This window comes from Lissotriton vulgaris, chromosome 1_1 (assembly GCF_964263255.1).
Source record: "Lissotriton vulgaris chromosome 1_1, aLisVul1.2, whole genome shotgun sequence".
Classification (NCBI taxonomy): domain Eukaryota; kingdom Metazoa; phylum Chordata; class Amphibia; order Caudata; family Salamandridae; genus Lissotriton; species Lissotriton vulgaris.
The window spans coordinates 159,808,606-159,831,962 of NC_141685.1; the positions used below are offsets into that span (position 1 = coordinate 159,808,606).

The 23,357-nt window shown below is 41.6% G+C and overlaps 1 protein-coding gene across 1 annotated transcript in view; it reads right to left on the reverse strand.

Annotated features, from left to right (window-relative positions):
* Positions 1-3,119: 3,119 nt before the first annotated feature.
* LOC147737957 (uncharacterized) overlaps positions 3,120-23,357 on the reverse strand; it is a 168,181-nt gene continuing 147,943 nt past the window's right edge. The window contains 2 exon segments of the mRNA XM_086925004.1: positions 3,120-4,171; positions 4,174-4,273. Coding sequence (XP_086781130.1) covers positions 3,120-4,171; positions 4,174-4,273 — 1,152 coding nt within the window.

Below are 23,357 nucleotides of genomic sequence, written 5' to 3' on the forward strand. Positions count from 1 at the left end.
TCCAGGCGAGATGTTACTAGAGCCTGGATGACTGTTCTTTGGGTCGCAACAGGGAGCATCCAGATTATTTTTTTTAGCCATTTTAAGATGGTAAAACAGGTGGCTGCTGTCTGAACTGCCTGTTGTTTCATTGGCAATTTATTGTCGATAATAAAGCCTAGATTGCGTGCCTGAGAGGATGGCGTGGGTAAAGGTCCCATTTCAGCTAGCCAATGTTGGGGGCCCCAACGTTCAGACTCTTTCCCAAAAATGAGTACTTCCGTCTTTTCCCCGTTAAGCTTGAGCAAATTGAGTTGCATTGATACTGCAATCTTGCGCAAGCCTAATTCCAGATTAGAAGGGTCCTGTTTCCCCCTGCTGATAATGAAAAGATGATTTGTGTATCATCAGCATAGGAAAACAATGCAAGCCCTGCAGCTTCCGCAATCATTGCTAATGGTTGCATATAAATATTGAAAAACAACGGGCTCAAAATAGAGCCCTGTGGCACACCATACAGGGAAGAATAAGACTTTGAAGAGGACCTGGTAGAGAACACCTGGAATGTTCATTCCGCTAAAAAGGAAGACACCCAGCCAAGCGCAGTCCCAGCAATACCCAGTGCCTGTAAAGATTCAAGTAATACGGTATGAGAAACCGTATCAAAAGCGGCACTTAGATCTAATAAAATAAGGGCAACTGTGTCGCCGGCGTCCAAGCGCTGGCGTAACATCTCAGTAACGCCTATCAATGTGATCTCCGTAGAGAACCCTGCTCTGAATCCTGATTGCGAGTTGTGCAAAAATTGGGATGCTTCCACGAACAAAGGTAACTGGCCATTAACGTGTTTCTCCAAGACCTTCGAGAAAGTCGGGAGCAGGGAAATGGGTCTAAAATTAGATGGCATGGTTAGATCTGCATTTGGCTTTTTTAACAGAGGTAAGACCATTGCATGTTTCCAGACTGTGGGCATCTGTGCTTCTCTAAGAGAAGCGTTTAGTAGTCCCATCACTAATCCAAGAGCGGGTTGTTACATCTGAAGAAGCACTGTGGCTGGAAGCAGATCACATGGAGAACCCGATTTAATACTAGTTAAAATTTTTAATAGGGAGCCTGTATCCAAAAGATCCCACTGCTCCAATTTTAGCCGTGAGACTTCTGACCCGGAATACATCCGGGTAGTGTTCTGCAGGGCCGGGGTTGACAAATTAATTCCCCCTAGTTTCTGATGAATTTGTTCAACTTTGTTTATGAAGAACTTGGGAAGGGAATCACATTGAGGTTCATCAAGAACAGGCGGACTAGGATCAGTCCCAGAACCTGGCAGCTTTTTAAACATGGAAAACAGAGTCCGCGAGCAATTCTTTGCCCCCGAAATAGACGAGGAAACATAGTCAGTATATGCCTTTTTACACAATGCATGATATTTTTTCAGTGTGGCTTTATAAATCTGTTTGGCCTCAGGAGCCTAGCTCCTTCTCCAACTTCTTTACACCGCTTTACACTTGCTTTTTTCAGTTTTTAGCTGCTCCGTAAACCACGGGGCAGGGGGGCAATGGCCATTACATTTTTTAGCCGACGATGGCAGGCACGTATTGGCCGCGGAGGCAATCCAATTATAAATACTATTCAAAGAAGCTAGAGAAATGGAATCCTGCGCAGGGGCATTGTTTAACAAAATTTGATAACATTTAGCTGTGTCCAAATTTCCCCAATTTCTCTGTGATTTTTTTACTGATTACGATTAGCAAACCCCCATCGGGAAGCTTTATCAGTTCTTGAATAAGCTCATGCCAGATGATATAGAAAAGCAGATAATGTTGTGGGAAGAGAAGGTTCAAGCAGGAAAAGACGTCTCTCGGAGTCCAGAAATCTGGCACAGACAATCTTAAGTTTTGCCTTTCTCAAGTACAGCATTTGAAAACAGATTACAAGTTGTACTACACTCTGGGGGAAATAGCTAAATGGGGTGGAACCAGAAATGAACATTGTACCCAATGCCATTCACACGGGGCACATTTGATACGCTGTTTGCAACCTGCCCAGCCCTAGGTGGCCTGATTGGGGACATTACTGAGTTCCTGGAGGGAAAACTGGGACTAAGTATAGTGCAGAGCCCACAACTTATATTACTGGGGATTAGTAATGAATCAATCCCTAGCCAGGCACAGGCATTTGTGTTTATTGTAATGATGGATTTTCGGCTAAGCTTGGCTACGGCATGGCAAGACCTCTCAGCACCATTGATCCAACAATGGCTCACTCGTCTAATGGCTATTTATCATATGGAAGTGGCAGTATATGCAAAAAAAAGGAGAGGGGGCAAGGAGTAAAGGGTCAAGGGTGTGGGCACCTCCGACGGGTGGGTGGCTATACTATAAGAGGGATAGTAGAGCACCTTTCTATTCACTATAAGATGTGGGAATGGGGGTCAATTGGATACATTTTTCCGCAGGTGTCTTCTACGTGGGAAAGATAGCAATATATGTATACATGTTTGATCTGTGTATAAGACGTGACATGAATCAATCTTAAGAATGGACTGTCCACTTGGAGGGGTGCGTTAAAACATAAGCTATAAAATGTGCGTGCGATAAAGATATGTATAAAAGAAAAAAGGAAAACATCATGTCATTCTAAAAGCTGTAGCGAAGGTAACCCATGAATCTTAGAAGAGGAGCCTGTGAACTGTGCTTGGTAGAACCAAAGATCTTTTTGAAGAATTATCAGCGTCAGCTTTTTGAGATGGGAAGTAAACCAGTTTTGCTCTTAGTCTAGATGGTTTACAACCACTGCAATGGGTGTGACAAGTGCTTCTGGCAAAGGATATATGTTTAAGGTTTTTCACTCAGTGGGGTTCACTCATGTCGACGGGCGTCCATTTTACAACTCAAGTGTTTCTGACATTCAGAACAGTGATAAGGATTTGGCACAGGACGCATTCTTTCATGTTCATTGAAATGAATTTTCTGACTAAAGCTTTTCTGGCATTCAAAACACTAATAAACACTTTTCCTTTATAACTTTGACCATCCAACTGAATCTTTACATGCCTTCATAACACTCATACATTATTTTAGCTAGGATGGGCTTTTATATGTGGAGTGAGAATTATTTTATAACTAAATCTTCTCTGGAATTCAGAGCACCGAAAAGGTTCTTCCCCCATTGTGTATTCTCTCATGAACAGTAAGATGACTTTTCAAACTAAAGGTTTTCTCGCATACAGAGCACTGATGAGATTTTTCCCCAGAGTGAGTTCTCTCATGTAAAGTTAGACTGAGTTTATAACTGAAGCTTTTCTGGCATTCAAGGCACTGATAAGGTTTTTCCCCAGTGTGAGTTCTCTGATGTATAATAAGACCAGTTTTATAACTGAACTTTTTTAGGCATTCAGAGCACTGATAAGGTTTTTGCCCAGTGTGAGTTTGTTCATGGTGAGTGAGATTAGCTCTATCTCTAAAGTTTTTGTGACATTCAGAGCACTTATATGGTTTCTCCCCAGTGTGAGTTCTCTCATGTAATTTAGGACCACTTTTCAGACAATATCTTTTCTGGCATTCAGAGCAGTGATATGGTTTTTCTCCGGTGTGGGTTTTCTCATGTTGAGTGAGAAGGTATTTACGACTAAAGTTTTTTGGGCATTCAGAGCACTGATGGGATTTCAGCCCAGTATGGGTTAACTCATGCCGCGTGAGATCTCTTTTCCAACTGAAGCTTTTCTGGCATTCAGAGCACTTATGAGGTTTTTGCCCAGTATGCGTTCTCTCATGTCGAGTGAGATCTGATTTACATTGGTAACTATTTAGGCATTCAGAGCACTGATACGGTTTCTGTCCAGTGTGAGTGCTCTCATGTTGACGGAGAAGGGTTTTACAATTGAAGCTTTTCAGACATTCAGAGCAATGAAAAGGTTTTTCTCCAGTATGTATTCTCTCATGTCGAATAAGGCTGAATTTAAAATGGAAACCTTTGTGGCATTCAGAGCACTTATGAGGTTTTCCCCCAGTGTGAGTTCTCACATGTTGAGTCAGATGACCTTTGCGAGTGAAGCGTTTCAGGCATTCAGAGCACTGATGAAGTTTTTCCCCAGTGTGAATTTTCTCATGCTGACTGAGACTGGATTGATAACTAAAGCTCTTCTCACATTCAGAGCATGCATGAGACTTCTTTTTGGTGCTAATATCTCCAGTTCGGTTTTGACTTGTATAGATTCCATTATGAGATAGGATTTCTTTCTGAAGTTAATATCTCCAAGTTGGGATTTTTCTAGCAGACACACCATAAGACAATACTAAATCTTATTCAGCATGTGTTTAGCATCACCCACTCAAATGTGCTGCACTTGTTGAACTTAATACTTGAACATTTATTTAGTCAAAGATCACTTCTCTGTGGAGTTCACAGTTTATAACCTTTGTAGGCAACCTAATTCACCGTACAACCTTAATATCAGCAGCCCCTGGTACTTATGGGGAAGCTTCTCATGGGATTATTGCCTCTTCATTGCATCCATGTGGATTCTCCAACCCTTTTCTCATACTTATTTATTTATGAGTTAATGAAGCACTGATCAGGTCTTTGGTTGGTGTTCAGTATTTCAAAGCTAGGTACATATTCACATAATGTATTGGACATGAAATTCAGAATACTATTGTGCATCAAAAGCAGCACATTGTTTCTGGTCACCCTTCTTATGGATGTCTTCTATGTCTCTATATAAGACTACAATGAGGATGTTAAGGATTTTGCAGGTCTTGCCCGGTAACAAGTATCCGAAGTCATATCTAATGGGCAAGAATGATAGTGGACATGGGGACCTGAACTACAAGCAAAAGGTGGTCATTGGTCCTAGAGGTGAATTTTTTTCCCTCATTCTCCTTCCCTTTGTCCAAGATATACCCACATCGCTAGTTCGTAACTAACAGGTATCTTAGTTCTAAGTGGACTACCTGTCTTTTAAGCAGCTTTGTTTACACTGTATAAGTGACGAACAGATATTTGTTTTTGATATCAAGACAATTCGCTGGATATGGTGCTCAAGTGTTCCATTTGCTGAGGTCTGTTTAAAATTCTTCAAGTCTCACTTGTTCTGTGTGTATTATCTTCTCTTGGACTGGATAGAACTTTAGGCTGATGTTTGTCCCCGCTGGTTCAGACAGGTGGTCTTCCAGCCCTGGGTTAGCATCTCTAGGGCATTCCACATATACCATTAGAGCAGCAGGAAGTCTATGAAGAGAAATGGCTTTCGCATTCTTTATTTTACTCTAATCCAAGTTCCTCACCACATCTTTTCATTAGATACTTTCCTCTTGTTGGAGCTCTGAAGCAACTTTACTTCTTTAGCATCTGTCCTATAATAGTTTTCAATTATTTGCTTAATACTGACTACCATTTTGTCTTCTACGCCTACTCTTCAATCACCTGTGGATTTAAAACCAGAGATTGTTAAAGAATGCAAACTGGAACAAAGGAATAACATTTATTAGCTAATACAGAACATCCAGAGTCTGAGTTCATTTTGAGAGAGGGATGAGAGGGATCTAGGCATTTTCGATAGAAAGCTTGAGAACAATGGAACACTAGGTAAAGGTCTAAAGATGGAAATTCTGATGAACAGTTGTGTGCTTATCAGTAATCATCAGTAAGCTTTTCAAGTGTCTGATCAAAACTTCCTCTAACTCACTGTGCAGTATACCTCTTTGCACAACTCCCCAAACCAGGCAAGCAATATCTCAAAGAAGAAGCATGCCCACCCTCATAAGAGTCTCCCCTTCCCAGCACCACAAACAAGGCTACTTCTCCCGGGCAAGCATGTGTAACAACTTAGAGTCGACAATAGACAAGATAAGTCAAGAATTATGGAACATCATGGCCAACCTTAAGTTGGCAGTTGAAATAACTACGGCTCAGGAAACTAAGAGACTACATAGATCTCCCACCACCGCAAACACACAGTATCAAGCACACCTAGATGGATCTCTATGCCTTTGCCAAACACAACTATACGCCTCAACAGGACAACAAACCAGATGTTAGAGGTGGACATTGATGACCTATGCCAATCGTACATAACATACCCTCACCACACAAACAACTTATAAAATACACACTATAGCTATAAATACTTCTCTGGCGCAACGAGTCATAGCTTGTACTAAAAACCTCTGAAAAGTAAGACAGATCAACTTCATCACAGGTAATCAAGACAGAAAAAAGAGAGCCTAAAAGGACACTGAAAAGCTTACTGCACAACTGCAATCAGCAGCTAAATATGCCAAAGACAAAGCTGACCCCATACCGTCACATAATCTAGACCAGGGGTGTGGAATTTAATAAAATATCTACTTGTCCATAGGAAGGTTGCTTCAGAAATCTACTTGTCCTGTAACAAAATCCACTTGTCCCTTTAGTGCCATGTAGTGTGGTGACAAATTATGGCAGCAGCCTCCATATATAAGAGCTCTGATATGGATTCTCAGATTATGCCAGGGTTCATACCATGATAGCGTTTGAATATGTGCGATGCCCTTATGTTGCCACATTTCCGCAGATCTACATACTGGGGCTTTAGGTAGTGGTACACAATAGTTCCAGGGTTAGAATGCCCTTTTGAGTCTGTGCGAACCTACTAACTTGCATGTTTTAAGGTTTTTCAACAACCCTTCTCTGATCTTATCCCATACTGAGAAATGTTGGAGATTTACTCCTTACAATGGCAGACGTAAACAATCTTACAGAGTTGGGAAAAAGAGTGGTTAGAGGGAAAGTTCACTTGCAAAGCTCAGATGTTTGCATGAGCAAAGATACACATGCATATTTGTTCATGCCAAAATGCAGTTCACAAATATTTTCTACGAGTACTATTTTTTGTCCTACTTCTGAAAATTTTAGGAATTCACAAAAGCGGTATAGCTTCAATAGTGCACCCATGGACATATCCCATGGGTGCACTTTTAGACTTACTTTAATAATTGGTTCCCTAATTTGGTCTGGCGTTGACCAGGATGTTTTGCGTTTATTAAAATGTTATCACTCTCTCTCTGTATCGGCTGGCTTCACTGTGAGTGACAGCATTCTGCTCTTTCACAAGGAGCATATCGGCACACAGTAGTTTTGCTCAATGCCAGTAACTACTGTGGCAGAATATGCTCCTGGAGACCAAAAACTATTGTTGCTTTTGCCAATGTTTGTTATAAAGGTGAGTGCCCGGCAGTTCTCACACCAATAAGATTTTACACAAAACATGGCAAAACAATTCGCACATTGATAATACTGGCTTTGCCGATGCAGGTTTATTTTAGTTTCCCATAATCTTACTGAAACTGGTTACACTGATTTTCCATAATGAATTGTATTGGGAAATACTAGCGTGCGTCAACACGTTACTAAACGATGCTGCAAATATTTTTTATCTGAAATGTTACAGTAGTTTAGCAAATTTATTTCTTTTTGCTTTCATTTATTTATGAACATTTTATTTTGAAAGCAAAGACTCATCAATCTTGCTTTCAATTTTCTGCAAATATTTGCATCAAATAAGAGAGCATTGTGGGGGCATTATACGTAGCCTCATATTGCTAAGCTTTGAAAACGTGTGTACACGTTTCTATAGTGGAACCACGGTCAGTAGTACAGTCGGAGCTTACAACAATTACTCTCACCCTAATAATAAATGCTTTCAATTAATGAACCATAATTACAAGCTTGAACAGCTTGGACAAAAATATTACCTTAACTGCAGACAGTGCCCTTTCCTGATCCATAATGTGGTACTGTAAACTGGCAGCCAAGGGGTTTGTGCTGCAGGGGGTTAAGCCTACTTGTCCCAAGGACAAAATACAAATGAAAACGTGTTGCCCTTGGCCTCAAACAATATGTCCTGGGCGTCGGCCTATAGGAATTCCACTTACCTATTAGACACAACAATCCTACCAGTGACCTGACTAAATAACTCTTCCACACCACTATTAGATATCTTAGGTCCACCTAACTACAACATCATTAGACTGAACCACACACTAAAACCAAGTTGGGGGCGTGCGGGTTGCATGCGTCCACAGATCAAACTATTCCAAATGGAGAAGATATCCTCCTGTGAATATATGGGAAGTCCACATGGGTTAGGGGGATTTATTCCCTGACCAAATTATATATTGTCTACCACCCTCCTGGAGACAAGCAGACCCTCATGAGCAATTAACAATCGCAGCGCAGACCATACGACACCCGAACACAATCTTTCTAGGCGACTTCAACCTAAATTGCAATTAAATTGAGGACCCGCATGTGACTCCACTAAATCTTTTTTCAAAGACCATAATCTGGTGCAATCATGCAATCGGGGGAGAGGAGTTGGCCTAATGGCTAGGGCGGTCGACCTTGAATCTGGGGAACTGGGTTTGAGTCACTGCAATGACTCTGAACATACTGTGATTCTGGGCAAATCACTTAATCTCCCTGTGCCTAATAAAAATGAAAAAAAAAAAGTGTCCTCATGTAATGCAACTGGTGCTTTGTAAAGTGCTTTGATACCCGATCCGGGTCTAGTTTGCGATATATAAAACGGTGTAAAAAAATAAAAAACATGCACAGGTCGAACACACAGCAAAGGAACATCACTAACCCATATATCCATGGCAGAAGCACTATGTATAGACTCCATAACGGCATGCGATTAGTCAGATCATCACAGCATCTTATTCCACATCTCAGCTCCTGAAGCAAAGGCAACGAGATAAGAGGTTAGACTTAGACTGTGGGTCAGGGATACTAGAAATAAGAATAGAGATGACCTGTATGATCTATGCCAAAGAAAACTTCAACCCCAGGAAAGCATTTCCGATGTTCACAAACTCATGGAACACTACAACAGAAGTATGAATGACAAAATGGAGCCGGTAGAAACAACAAAAAAGGACCAAAAACAAATGAACACAACCGTGGTAGAACGGTCACCAAAATGAAGAAAGAAGCAGACTCAGATTTGGAGAGAGACGATGGAGGCTAGCACCCTCCCCACACCTACAACAGCTCAAGACTCTGAGAAATTCATATAAAAATGTATATTTATTTATTTTTATTTATAGTTTTGTATTGCGCGAACATGACCCTAGTGGGTATTAGAACACTTTACATGACGATAGGTAGGGTATCAATTGGACTGGTAAAATAGACATGAGTGAATGACAAACAGCAATGAAAGATTAAAAAGCTTGATATTAATATTAGTCAGCAATAAGATGGCCAAGCATCATAAACAGTAGTTAGTAAGGTTACATTTTAATAGCCATAAATATATTGTCTTAGGGTAAAAAACTAGTCTGCAGAATAGATTTTGCTTCTTTTTTGAAGGAGGTGGTAGAAGAGATTAGACAAATTTCTGGTGGTAGAGAATTCCATATCAGGTGCGACAAAGGAAAACGTGCTGGCACCCGTTTTCTTTTTATGGGTTCATTTGGGTTTCAGAAGCAGGGTGTGCGCACTTCGCAAAGGTCTGCAGCCCCCTATTGGTTTAGCTTTTGGGCCTGATATCTGGAGGTATTGATGTGTAGCACTTTATAAGTCATGCAGGCAATTACTTGTTGAATTCTTGCTTTGTACAGTAGCCAATTCAGGGATTTTAGGGCTTAGACTGTGTGGAAATTTGGCAGAGATCGCTGTTAGCATTGAGCTGAATGAGTGCGTTACCATGTGTGTAAACGCATCCTTGTGACTGGGCACACCATTAGGTTCGTCATAGACACGACAGACTCCTTTGTAGTTTCAAAATTGACGTGCTTTTATTTTAGATTCAAATTTTTCATCAATGTTCACGTGTTTTTATTTTATGAGCTCATTTTATCCATATTAATGCATATGATTCAGTTGAGTTGAGACTGTGGTATTTCACACAAAACAAATGCTCCAATGCATTTCGGGCTGGAACAGCCCTTTCTCAAGGAGCGCTGAAAACATAATAATAAACGTCTTTAAAATGTGGAACTGACTCAAAAGCATATATAATCACACATTACATTATTTTCCATTGGTGTAAACCCACTGATAAACATGCTAACCTGGTCACCTGATGGCCTGTAAAAGAATACCTTATAGACCGTGGGGGCTATTTTTGAATGTGACGGTTTTTAGAGACTAAATGAAAGTTGGGTCAGGAGAGGGTGTGTTTAAAAACTTACGCCAAAGTTGCTGGTCTGTTTGGTGAAAACCTGCACACTAAAAAACAAGTGGGAGGTATTGTAAATGTACGTTTCGAACCAAGCAGTGAAACAGCATTCCAATACCCGTCGGGGCCACGACTTACTTGTGGGATTTTTGAACGCGTGCGTAGCGCTTCAGGTTCAGCTCCGTCAGCTGTTGTGGTAACAGGGGTCTGAAGCGGAGTTTCTGCGGAGTGAAAAATAAAGTTTCAATTGGCGTAGTGAAACGGAGCCATGTGACAGAGTCATGTGGCTCGGTGTTGAAACATATTAAAAGGACTAAGAGTGAAATTACGTTCAGATGGCCATATTGGAGTGGGGAGGTGGAAACCGATATGTGCAGAATAAAACCCAGAAGGTGTGGTAGGTGTGGGAGGTTATGGATAAAGTGGAAACTGATATTTATTAGGTACATGGCTAAGGTTAGCAAGAAGTGCATCAAAACATACGTATGAATTTATCCATAAACAGTCATGACACTCAAGCTGTTGCTGCCGGGGGGCAATGTGTGGAGAAAGGTACCACGCAGGGTACTACAGAAAGGCACTTAGTTCAATTCGGTCATTCAGACCATGCGGCTTCATCGCCTGAAGTCTGTAGATCCAGGCCGTTTCTCGTTGGAGGAGGAGTTTGTTATTGTCTTTACCTTCTTTTTTGCAAATAGTCTCAAGGACCATGTATTTTAGTTGGGCCACATTGTGGTTGAAGTCATTAAAGTGAATTGCAACACTGGATTTCTGATTCTTAGTTCGAATGTTTGATTTGTGTTCGTTAAGACGAACTTTGATTTTTCTGGTAGTTTTTCCCACGTAGATCATGCCACATGGGCATTTGAGAAGGTAAATAAGATTGGAGGAGTCACACGTGGCATCCACATTAAGATTAATTTTGAAACCCCTCATCGGATGGTTGTTACTATTTCCAAGGATGACGTTGTTGCAGCTGTTGCAATTGTGGCACGGACGTGTGCCAGTGTGTGACACCTGTTTACTTGGTGGTTTAGATAGAAGTTCTTTGAGGTTTTCCGTCCTCATGTAAGCGAAGATTGGAGGTTCTTTGAAAAGATTCCCAAAATCAGGCTCAGACGACAGAATGCGCCAATGTTTCAAGATGATACTTTTAAAGGTTTTGCTGGCAGTAGAGTATCTTGATACTAATACCGTTCTTTTATTATCTTTTTTAGTGGTGGATCCTCTGAGGGCTTCCTCTCGTGTGATGTTGGATACTTTTGTGATTGCCTCATTGAGGGTTTCTTGTGGATACCCTCTACTTTGAAACCTTTTGGCCATTAGCGTCATTTGACTGATGCATGCATCTGGATTTGATACGATTCGTTTTACTCTTAGCATTTGACTGAATGGTAAATGTCTTTTCAGAGAATCCTGGTGAAAACTAGTGTGATGAAGGGTATTATTGCGATCAGTTGCTTTCCGGAAGAGATCGGTTTCTAGTCCTGTTTCTGTGAGTTTTACCATGACGTCGAGGAATGTGATTTCTTTATCGTTGATATTCCATGTTAATGTGATGCGGTTTTCTTTGGTGTTTAGGGCATTTAAGGCCTTCTCTAAGGTATGTCGAGTGTTCTTCCAGATAAAGAAAAGATCATCTATGTAGCGAACATATAGTAGAAGGTTGTCGGTCTAGTTGGTGTCGGTGTATATGTATCTTGACTCGAATTCACCCATGTATAGATTCGCGTAGGTCGGTGCTGCACAATTGCCCATTGACATGCCGGACATCTGTAGGTACCACTGTTGATCATGTACAAAGTAGCTGTGATAGAGTGTATATATCATCAATTCCATGAGGAAAGTTTGAAGAGATTCCGTGATGTCGCTGTTCAATAAAACGTTTTCAATAGCTTCGATACCACCGCCATGGGGAATGGAGGTGTAGAGGCTTTTGACATCTGCAGTGCAAAGGATCAGTTGTTCGTTGTTGGTGGTGATGGTTTCAGAAAGTTTTTTTAGAAATTCTGTGGTATCTTTAATGTAACTTTTGAGCTTAATTACAGATGGTTGTAAATACCGGTCGAGGTATTTACCAATTGGTTCATGAAGGGACCCTCTCGTGGATACGATGGGTCGGAATGGGGGGTTCGTTAGGTTTTTGTGGATCTTCGGCAGCATGGTTATTGTTGGGCTTCTGGGATGTTCAACTATCAAGTATTTTTTTGTGCGATCATCAATGATGCCATCTTCATGCGCTTTGGTGACTAATTCTGTGAGTTCCATTTTGTATTGAAGGGTAGAATTGCCTCTGAGGGGCATGTATGTTTCAAGATCGGAGATATGTTCCTTGATTTTTTCTTCATACATGCTGGTGTTGAGGATGACAAGGGCACCCCCTTTGTCAGCTTTAAGGCATTTTATGGTGCTGCTGCCTGCAATTTCCTTTAAGGTGTCTTTGTCTTTCCTGGTGATGTTTTGTTGGTTTTTTTTTTCGAAGTTCATTTTGGAGATATCTTGTCTTACGAGAGTTTCAAAAGTGTCTATACTTTTATGGGTACAAGGAGGCATATAGGTACTAGGCGGACGTAGGCCCCGCAATTGATCCGTTTTAGTGACAGTGGCTGGTGGTATGATGCGTTCGAAAAAATGTCTCAAGCGTAATTTCCGAGTCTGTAGTACCCTGCGTGGTACCTTTCTCCACACATTGCCCCCTGGCAGCATCAGCTTGAGTGTCATGGATAAATTCATACGTATGTTTTGATGCACTTCTTGCTAACCTTAGCCATGTACCCAATAAATATCAGTTTCCACTTTATCCATAACCTCCCACACCTACCACCCCTTCTGGGTTTTATGCTGCACATATCGGTTTCCACCTCCCCACTCCAATATGGCCATCTGAACGTAATTTCACTCTTAGTCCTTTTACTATGTTTCAACACCGAGCCACATGACTCTGTCACATGGCTCCGTTTCACTACGCCAATTGAAACTTTATTTTTCACTCCGCGGAAACTCCGCTTCAGACCCCTGTTACCACAACAGCTGACGGAGCTCAACCTGAAGCGCTACGCACGCGTTCAAAAATCCCACAAGTAAGTCGGGGCCCCGACGGGTATTGGAATGCTGTTTCACCGCTTGGTTCGAAACGTACATTTACAATACCTCCCACTTGTTTTTTTCCGCGCAGGTTTTAACCAAACAGACCAGCAACTTTGGCGTAAGTTTTTAAACACACCCTCTCCTGACCCAACTTTCATTTAGTCTCTAAAAACCGTCACATTCAAAAATAGCCCCCACGGTCTATAAGGTATTCTTTTACACGCCATCAGGTGACCAGGTTAGCATGTTTATCAGTGGGTTTACACCAATGGAAAATAATGTAATGTGTGATTATATATGCTTTTGAGTCAGTTCCACATTTTAAAGGCGTTTATTATTATGTTTTCAGCGCCTCTTGAGAAAGGGCTGTTCCAGCCCGAAATGCATTGGAGCATTTGTTTTGTGTGAAATACCAAAGCATCGACTCAACTGAATCATATGCATTAATATGGATAAAATGAGCTCATAAAATAAAAACATGTGAACATTGATGAAAAATTTGAATCTAAAATAAAAGCACGTCAATTTTGAAACTACAAAGGAGTCTGTTGTGTCTATGACCAACCTAATGGTGTGCCCAGTCACAAGGATGCGTTTACACACATGGTAACGCACTCAACCAGCCACCAATCCACGGCGTATTGGGACGGTTACGCCACTTGTTGGAGCACCCTTAAAATCATTAAAATCTCAAACAACTACTTATCAACTAAGAAAAATCTACACTTTCACACAACTTGCGCTGTGCGCCTTGTCCTCAATTTACAATGTCAGCATTGAGCTGAATCATTCAAATACTAGCCCAGGGCAACCCCGGGCTGCTAGAAGCACAGCTGCTGGGCATAAAGCCTCTATAAATTTAATGGGATTTTAACACATTTATTCGGACTTCAATATTTTCATTTAATTATCAGAGATAGCATATTTATTCGTAAACAGTGGTCATCAAAAATATGTATGCACATGTTTCAAAGGTCATTCATAATCAATGTCAAACAATAGGCACATGAAAATATTAACAAGACATATTTTCAATTCCTGTAAAATGGTGTTAACAGTTCATCAATGCTTAGTGTTCAAAAAAATAACCAACATCCCAATGCATTTCGGGTTACATGAAGAACCCTTCTTCAGGGGATAAATTATGTAGTCAAAAGTTCAATCTTCCTTGAATGATTAGTCTCTCAAAGTGCAAATTCGACAGGATCTACAAGACAACAACATACCAAACTATATTGAGTTTTTTCATATGTACAATTGTTTATCACAAAAGAACGTTCTGGAGTAAACACTGAGGGGAAAGAGCCAAAGTACACGCCACCAAGAGTTGACACCCGTGTCTTACAAAATGATCAAACAGTGTGAAATACAAAAATTGCGAGCCGACTCATTAATAGAGTGTAATGAAATCAAACGTGCTGCACTCTCAAAAGTGAGAAACAGGATACAAAAAGTGACGTCTAAAAAATCATGCTGGTGACAATTTCACAGAGTAAATTCCAGTACTCTATTGTCTGCCCTTAAGTAGCAAAACTCAACTTCAATGTAAAAGAATACATACACTCGTCTGAACAGCCTCTCGTGTATCCAGTAGCTTATCCAACGTAAATAGCCCTTTCTTTGCCAAAACCTAAACAACAAGTTTGTGAGAGCCTATTATAATTACGGTGCAATGTGTTATAAATGTCAGCAAGAGTCTAACTTTGGAACAAGTCTTACCGCCAACTTCAAGATGGGTTAACGCGCTGCTCAAAAGTGGTCGCCCAGCAACGATCTGTATGTTAAGAAAAACTCGTGGTGAGTTTTAGGCTGTGAGACTGCCGTCCTTCCCAAAAGTAACTGCTAATATTTTGTAAATGAACTGACCTGCCGCCTCCTGCAACGGCGTCCTGAATGAATCTACCGGTGCGAGTCCGCCCTACCGATCACGTGGTGCGGAACTCGTCCGATGGTTACTGCCTTAGTCGACACAAAGAAGGGACTGTAATCACGCAACTTTGATTTTCCTCTCTAGTCATGGCGGTTGTAGTGCGCCTACAGCCTTAACGCTGTCAAGAGTAAGTGCGTCTGTATTATAGATCATAAGAAAACTTGTTCAAAATGTACTATAAAAGCCTCTAATTCTTAATTGCAGTATCCCAAGTTAAATAAAAGGAATAGTAATGAAATACACTCATATATAAAATTGTGCACGGATATGTGTTGAGACAAACTCAGAAGCCACCTATGTCATAATGTCATAGACTCTTACTGTGTTCCTACGCTAAATGAAAGGGTGTCTGAGGTGAAAAAGGTAAAAGAGAATACAGACTATTACATAACACAATTAGATGATTTATAAGAGGCTGATAAAAAAGGGTAAGATGAGAAAAGAAAAGAAAAAGTGAGTGCCAAGACTCAGTGTTCCCCCTTACAATCTGAAATACGTCATCATGTGAAATTCAGAGAAAGCACAAAAGTTCATAATGATCATTTAAACCATTTGGATTAATAGTTCCTAAGAATTTTATCCAATGTGTTTCCCTTCTTGGCACTCACTTTTTGCACAATTTTATATATGAGTGTATTTCATTACTATTCCTTTTATTTAACTTGGGGTACTGCAATTAAGAATTAGAGGCTTTTATAGTACATTTTGAACAAGTTTTCTTATGATCTATAATACAGACGCACTTACTCTTGACAGCGTTAAGGCTGTAGGCGCACTACAACCGCCATGACTAGAGAGGAAAATCAAAGTTGCGTGATTACAGTCCCTTCTTTGTGTCGACTAAGGCAGTAACCATCGGACGAGTTCCGCACCACGTGATCGGTAGGGCGGACTCGCACCGGTAGATTCATTCAGGACGCCGTTGCAGGAGGCGGCAGGTCAGTTCATTTACAAAATATTAGCAGTTACTTTTGGGAAGGACGGCAGTCTCACAGCCTAAAACTCACCACGAGTTTTTCTTAACATACAGATCGTTGCTGGGCGACCACTTTTGAGCAGCGCGTTAACCCGTCTTGAAGTTGGCGGTAAGACTTGTTCCAAAGTTAGACTCTTGCTGACATTTATAACACATTGCACCGTAATTATAATAGGCTCTCACAAACTTGTTGTTTAGGTTTTGGCAAAGAAAGGGCTATTTACGTTGGATAAGCTACTGGATACACGAGAGGCTGTTCAGACGAGTGTATGTATTCTTTTACATTGAAGTTGAGTTTTGCTACTTAAGGGCAGACAATAGAGTACTGGAATTTACTCTGTGAAATTGTCACCAGCATGATTTTTTAGACGTCACTTTTTGTATCCTGTTTCTCACTTTTGAGAGTGCAGCACGTTTGATTTCATTACACTCTATTAATGAGTCGGCTCGCAATTTTTGTATTTCACACTGTTTGATCATTTTGTAAGACACGGGTGTCAACTCTTGGTGGCGTGTACTTTGGCTCTTTCCCCTCAGTGTTTACTCCAGAACGTTCTTTTGTGATAAACAATTGTACATATGAAAAAACTCAATATAGTTTGGTATGTTGTTGTCTTGTAGATCCTGTCGAATTTGCACTTTGAGAGACTAATCATTCAAGGAAGATTGAACTTTTGACTACATAATTTATCCCCTGAAGAAGGGTTCTTCATGTAACCCGAAATGCATTGGGATGTTGGTTATTTTTTTGAACACTAAGCATTGATGAACTGTTAACACCATTTTACAGGAATTGAAAATATGTCTTGTTAATATTTTCATGTGCCTATTGTTTGACATTGATTATGAATGACCTTTGAAACATGTGCATACATATTTTTGATGACCACTGTTTACGAATAAATATGCTATCTCTGATAATTAAATGAAAATATTGAAGTCCGAATAAATGTGTTAAAATCCCATTAAATTTATAGAGGCTTTATGCCCAGCAGCTGTGCTTCTAGCAGCCCGGGGTTGCCCTGGGCTAGTATTTGAATGATTGTTATTTAGGAGGGAGTTAGGCACACAACCCTCATACTAGTAAGCACGCTAAGATTTCTTCAGAATCCACACAATCTATCTCCACAATTGATTACTGGTGTGCAGATCCACCCCACACAAGGAGCATTGAGCTGAAGCCATCTTGTTTCCGGCAGTCATCTTGTCTGACCATGTGCTCACCATGTGCTCTTTCCTTCTTCGCTGTTGCTTGCCCTTATGCTTTGCTCAAGACCTGGCTATACTTAACCCTTGTTACTCTGCACATGCTCAGAAGAGTCTGTAGCTGCCCATGTGCCTGCTCTAGTCTGTTACTGTCAGGCTGTTTTAACTGAGATCAGCAACTTATTGCCCTCCTTCCTTGTTGACTGGCCATTCTCTGTATGACCATCTATGTATGTAACTCTTCCAATGTGAACTTGCACCGCCTCCTTTTGAGCTCCTGTGTGGGTATAAAAGACCCATGGTTCTTCTACTCCTTGTGCTACTTCATACACTGCTGAAGGGTGTTGTGTGAATGTAGTTCCACCTCATGAGGTTTAATAAATTGTTTACTTGACATTTTAGTTTCTGTGTCAACTTCTATTTGCTGGTCTGAGGACTTGTGTGCAGAGAAGGATGAACCCCTAGCACTGGTAAGCCTTGCTGAGGTCTAATTCTACAAATTGACTCCCACCCGTATGGCTCATCGGCGACTCGGATACCCAATGGAGTGGTCTTGACGGAGGAATGGAATCTCGCTGCGGATGATCACTGCTGAGGAGGCCCGTGGCTTGGCAGTCACAGAGTTTTTCTACTTTTCCCGACCTGCCCCTCCAGGTGGTGCCGGTCCTCGACTGAGATCCCTTCTAGTGTTTGCCGTGCAGAGACCATTTGGTCGATTCAGAACTTGGCACTACGAATCTGGAGACTCTTGCTTGGTACGATCATTTGATGCGACACTTCTAGTATGTTTAGCCAAAATCTTGGAACTTGCTTGGATATATATGAATTGCAATTTATATAGACTGGTAATGAGGAGATTTTTCTCTAACTTTTTAAAAACTTGAACGGCACACATTGAGTAAGTGCCACTTGGCGAATAATATTGTATATGCTGCAATATTCTTGGCATGCCTATTCTTAGCACACTTCGCAGAATGTGTTGCTTTCTTGGAGGTACCAAATGGAACTAGAACAGAATCAGCCCCCACTCCCCCCCAGTGGACACAAAATAGGGACATGTATATTGAAAATTGTATTTCTTCTATAATGTACAGAACACTATGGAATAAATATACCAGTAAGGATCTTGAGTTGCAATGGCCTATAAATGGGTCATTTGATCTTAGAAAAATTCAGTATATGGAACAATGTATGTTTAAGCACCAAAGTAGACAAGATATGTTTGACTGTGTACAAATGTGGGAGAAAGATGTATGTGAACGAGTGAGAAAAGAGCAAGCTTTGGTAGAAAAGGAACAACACAAAAATATCCATGCGAAAGCGCTGGAGCTGAAAAATAGAGAAATTAAGAAGATAAAAGAGAGAGAGGATAGGGAGCGTTGTTTACAGTTAAATGGCCAATACCCTGTCCGGTGCCCCCTTTACCCTCTACTTAATAAACCACAGGACGATTCCATTTTGTTAGATCGTTTCCCTCCTCCATATACTTTTTCCTCGGACCCCAAGGTTGATTCTGATGCTGATATTTTTCCTTCAGATCAGGATCAGTCAGGATCAGATGCTCAATGTCAGACTCGCGGTTTTCTGACTGCCGATTGTGCTGCCACTCTTAGATCTGTTGCTCGCAAAGCAGCCCGTGTTAACACTCCTGCTTCAGATCTAATAGCCGATGTACAACAATGGCTGGGTAGAGAGCAGTTATATTTTGTAGAGATGTTTACCACAGAAGTAATTGAAAGGTTTAGAAAGCATTCCACAGAATTAGAGCCTGTTGATATCGCAGATGATTATAAACAATTGAGTGACGGTCTTTTTCTCCCTCCCCAGGTGGGTGACTTAATTTGATGCGTGGTTAAACTACGAACTGATGCATTCCATTTGCGAGAGGAGAAAAAGGCAGCTGCTGCAGCTGAACAAACATTTCACACCACTATGCCGCAGGATGACACTCCAGGGACAGATAAGGATATTGTAGTTCATGGGAAACCCATGCGGGAAGCTGCACCTTTGTATGTCCCTCCTAGGGGAACGAGAACAGATGATAATAAAGATTCCACTGATGCGAAGGGTTATTTTACTTATAATTGGGTCTATACTCCTTGGAGAAGAGCGGATGTCATGGCTCTTAAAGCTTCTTTGCCTGACCCACGGAAAAATCCGAACGCTTTCTATGAAGAAGTTGAAGGAGCCATTATTCTTGTACCATGACTTTATCTGATATTGAAATGTTTTTGGGGCTTATTCTAACCCTTGATATGTGGAGGTCTATTCGTAAAGTTGATGATCATCCAACTTTTGGAGATGTTTGGAAGGTACTAGAGAGGATAGATCCAGAAAGGGAACCCACACAGAAACCACAACAAGAAATGTAATGTTAGACCTTCCAAGGCTATACTAGTTAAATTGAAAACTCTCATGCCTCCTAAAAAGATAGATTGGACTGTGTTAACATCCTCCAAGCAAAAGGCAGATGAATCGGTCTCTGACTTCTTTACATGTTTTGAGGAGGTATTCCACGACTTTAGTGGCCAGTCATTGACAGATGACACGGGCAAGCATCGGTTTGTCGATAAATTTGTTGCTAACATGTTGCCAGGAATGGCTAGTCGCCTAAAGGCCAGCGAAAGTTTATGCACCACGTCTTCCCCAGTCTCTCTTTTGACTACGGCTCAGTATTATGAACGTCAGGAATTGGAAGCTAAGGGCAATGAGGATAAAAACATTTACTGTGATTGGATTTGAAGAATTCTTTCTTCTCCAACCCTATTAATCCTGACAGCCGATACTTGTTTGGTTTCACTTTGAATAATCGAGCCTTGAGATTATGTAGAGTTTCCCAAGGGTATAAAGAGAGTCTTAGTATTTACAGCCAAGCATTGAAAAGACAGCTTGATTCTTTCCCTGTGCCAACTGGGGTGGCTCTTATATAATATGTTGATGATATCTTGTTGGCAGTTGATATGCCTGAACATTGTGAAGAAGGAACACAGTCATTGCTTTCATTTCTTGCATCTCACCATCACAAAGTTTCTTGGAAGAAATATCAGTATTGTAGACAGAAGGCTACCCATTTAGGTCACCTCCTGTCTAAGGAGGGACGTGCACTTACATCAGACCGCATTCAAGATATTTTAGACACGCCTGTGCCCCGTACTCAGAAAGATGTTCGTGCATTCATTGGTCTTACTTCTTTTTGTAGGCAATGGATACCAAGCTTCTCACACACTGTTAAACCTCTGTTGACTCTTCTGACTAAAGACATTCCAATGCCCCTTCCATGGACGACTGAATGCCAGAATACTTTCCACCAGTTGCGTCAACCTCTTTGTTCTGCACCAGTATTAGGCACTCCAGATTACACTAAGGCTTTTACACTCTATGTACACGAGAGAGATGGTTGTCCACTTTCAGTTTTAGTACAGACACACGTTGACAAGCAGCATCCTTGTGCATATTTTTCAGCGGTTCTCGATCCAGTTGCTCGTGCATTGCCTGAGCTTCCGTTCTGTCGCAGCGGCAGCTGTGATCATACGTCAGAGTGAAGGGATAGTCTTGTCACATAGACTGTTTGAGTTAGTAGCCCATGCGGTTGATGCTCTTTTGAACCAAACCAAAACACAGCATTTAACTAGTGCTAGGTTGACAGGATATAAATTGACACTTTTGGCTCCTCACATCACTCTGAAAAAATGTTCAACCTTGAATCCAGCCACTCTGTTGCCATAGCCAGCGACTCAGTCCCAGTCACAAGAACCGCATGATTGTATATTTCTTACTGAGGAACAGACAAAGGGTCGTGTTGACTTGCAAGATACGGGCCTCTCAAATGTGTTTGGGGAACTGTGGGTTGATGGGTCCTGTTTGAAATAACCAGATGGCACAACATCAGCTGTATAAGCAAACACAACACTTCTGACAGTAGTTTGGGCAGCTCGTATCCCACAGAATTGAGCTCAGGCAGCTGAGCTAATAGCATTGACAAGAGCGTGTGAACTTAGTACTGACTTGTCTGTGAACATCTATGCGGATAGCCGCTATGCTTTTAGAGTGGCTCACGATTTTGGGTTGCTCTGGAAGGAAAGAGGTTCTCTTATATGCCATGGGATGCAAATAATGCATGGAGAATTGGTACACAATCTTCTGACTGCCTTGACATACCCAAAGAAAATAGCGATTGTTAAGTGTAGCGCACACAAGAAAGTGACTGATAACAATCTGACAAGGTAATGCCTTCGCAGATCACACAGCCCGTGAGACTGCAATGCAGCGAAGCACCACATCTATGTTCGTAGTGAAGTCACAGGCTGAACGTTGGCATGATGCCAGGCAAGAAGTACTAGGCATGCAGGGATCTGCTTCTGCAGAAGAACTTGAGCAATAGTCTAAGGAGGGAACATTGGATGATGAGGGCTGTTGGAGAAATAAAGACATGACCAAGTGGAAACTGCCCACAGCCTATGATTCATATGGCACATGGGCCGGCACATGTTGGAGCCTCCTCGATAACGAAGTTGCTAATACAAGTTTGGGAGCATCCAGAAATTGCCGGCACAGCTAAAAAGATGGTGCAGTCCTGCTTGATTTGTCTAGTACAATCCTGGAAAAGGGACACAAACTCCTACAGGAGGGTTTGCTACACCAACTGCACCTCTTGCAGTTTTGCAAATGGATTATATCCAGCTTGAACGTTGCAACAATCTAAAATATGTTCTAGTAGTGGTATGTGCCTTCAGTAAGTGGATATAGGCGTACCCTATGAAAGATAATACAGCTCTTACTACAGCAAAGGTACTTCTAAAGGAATTCTTCCACAGATTTGGTGTTTGCAAACTTTTGTTGAGTGACAACGGACCCCATTTTATTGGGCAAGTTATTGAGTATGTCCTGACAGAAATAGGGATTAAGCAAAAGTTTCATACTGCCATCCGCCCACAATCAACAGGGCTAATGGAACGGTACAATGCTAATCTGAAGCTTAAGCTAGCTAAGATCCAAGCTTCCACATCCTTGAAATGTCCTGACGCACTACCCTTGGCATTGTTGTCCAACTACCTTTGGCATTGTTGTCCATTAGATCAGTGCCACATTTACGATCTGGTCTTGCACAATATGAGGTGGTATTTGGAAGGCCTATGAATATTTAGGTGATTCCTAAGCCACGCCCCATACATGATGTACCTTGTGTCTTGATGAGTGACTATCTGTCACAGTTGACTGACAGTTTGATTTCTAGTCATTAATAGGTTCGAGAAGCTCTTCCTCCAGACAGGTCGGAAGGTGAAGGCCACAATCTACGGCCCGGCGATCATGTGATGAACCGGTCCTTCCAGGAATCGAGCAGTTTGGAACCTAGGTGGCGCAGCCCACAGCAAGTCCTCCTGGCGACGAGAACTGCATTCCGAGTGACCAACAGGAGGAACTGGGTGCATTCTACCCACTGCAAGAAGGTGCAGTCTATCCTGATGGAACCTGCTGCCCTAATCGGCCATTGAGCTATCCTGGACACAGATAGAGGCCAAGCCATATCACTTGAAGACCCTGAGGAAGTCTTCCCGGACCATACAATTCCTGGGGCATCTCAATATCAACTGCGGCCCCGGAAAGAAACTTCATTGTTGAAAAAGACTGGTTGAACAACAGTCCTGAGTTAGTGAGAAACTGAGATGAAGAGGGGGGGGGGGGATCTTTTGCGTAGTGACACCAATCTTAACCCTCAGTGAAAAAACCAACGGCTGCCCAGGATATTAGAGCTACAACTGCTTTGTTATTTCAACAAGACGAATATGCCTATGGAGAAGACATCAACTGCTGTGTGGATTTGTGACGGGAGGATTATGTGTATTGTTGGGTTCACTGTTACTGTGATCACTCGGAAAGTGATAACTTGGGTTGTAGAGGAAGTGGCTCCTGCTCGACGAATGCTGTCTGCTACTACTTCAGCACCCATTGAACACCACTATTTCACTCTCCCTTATAGTGAGCAGAAGCATAGACAGTCTTATCTGAACAACACG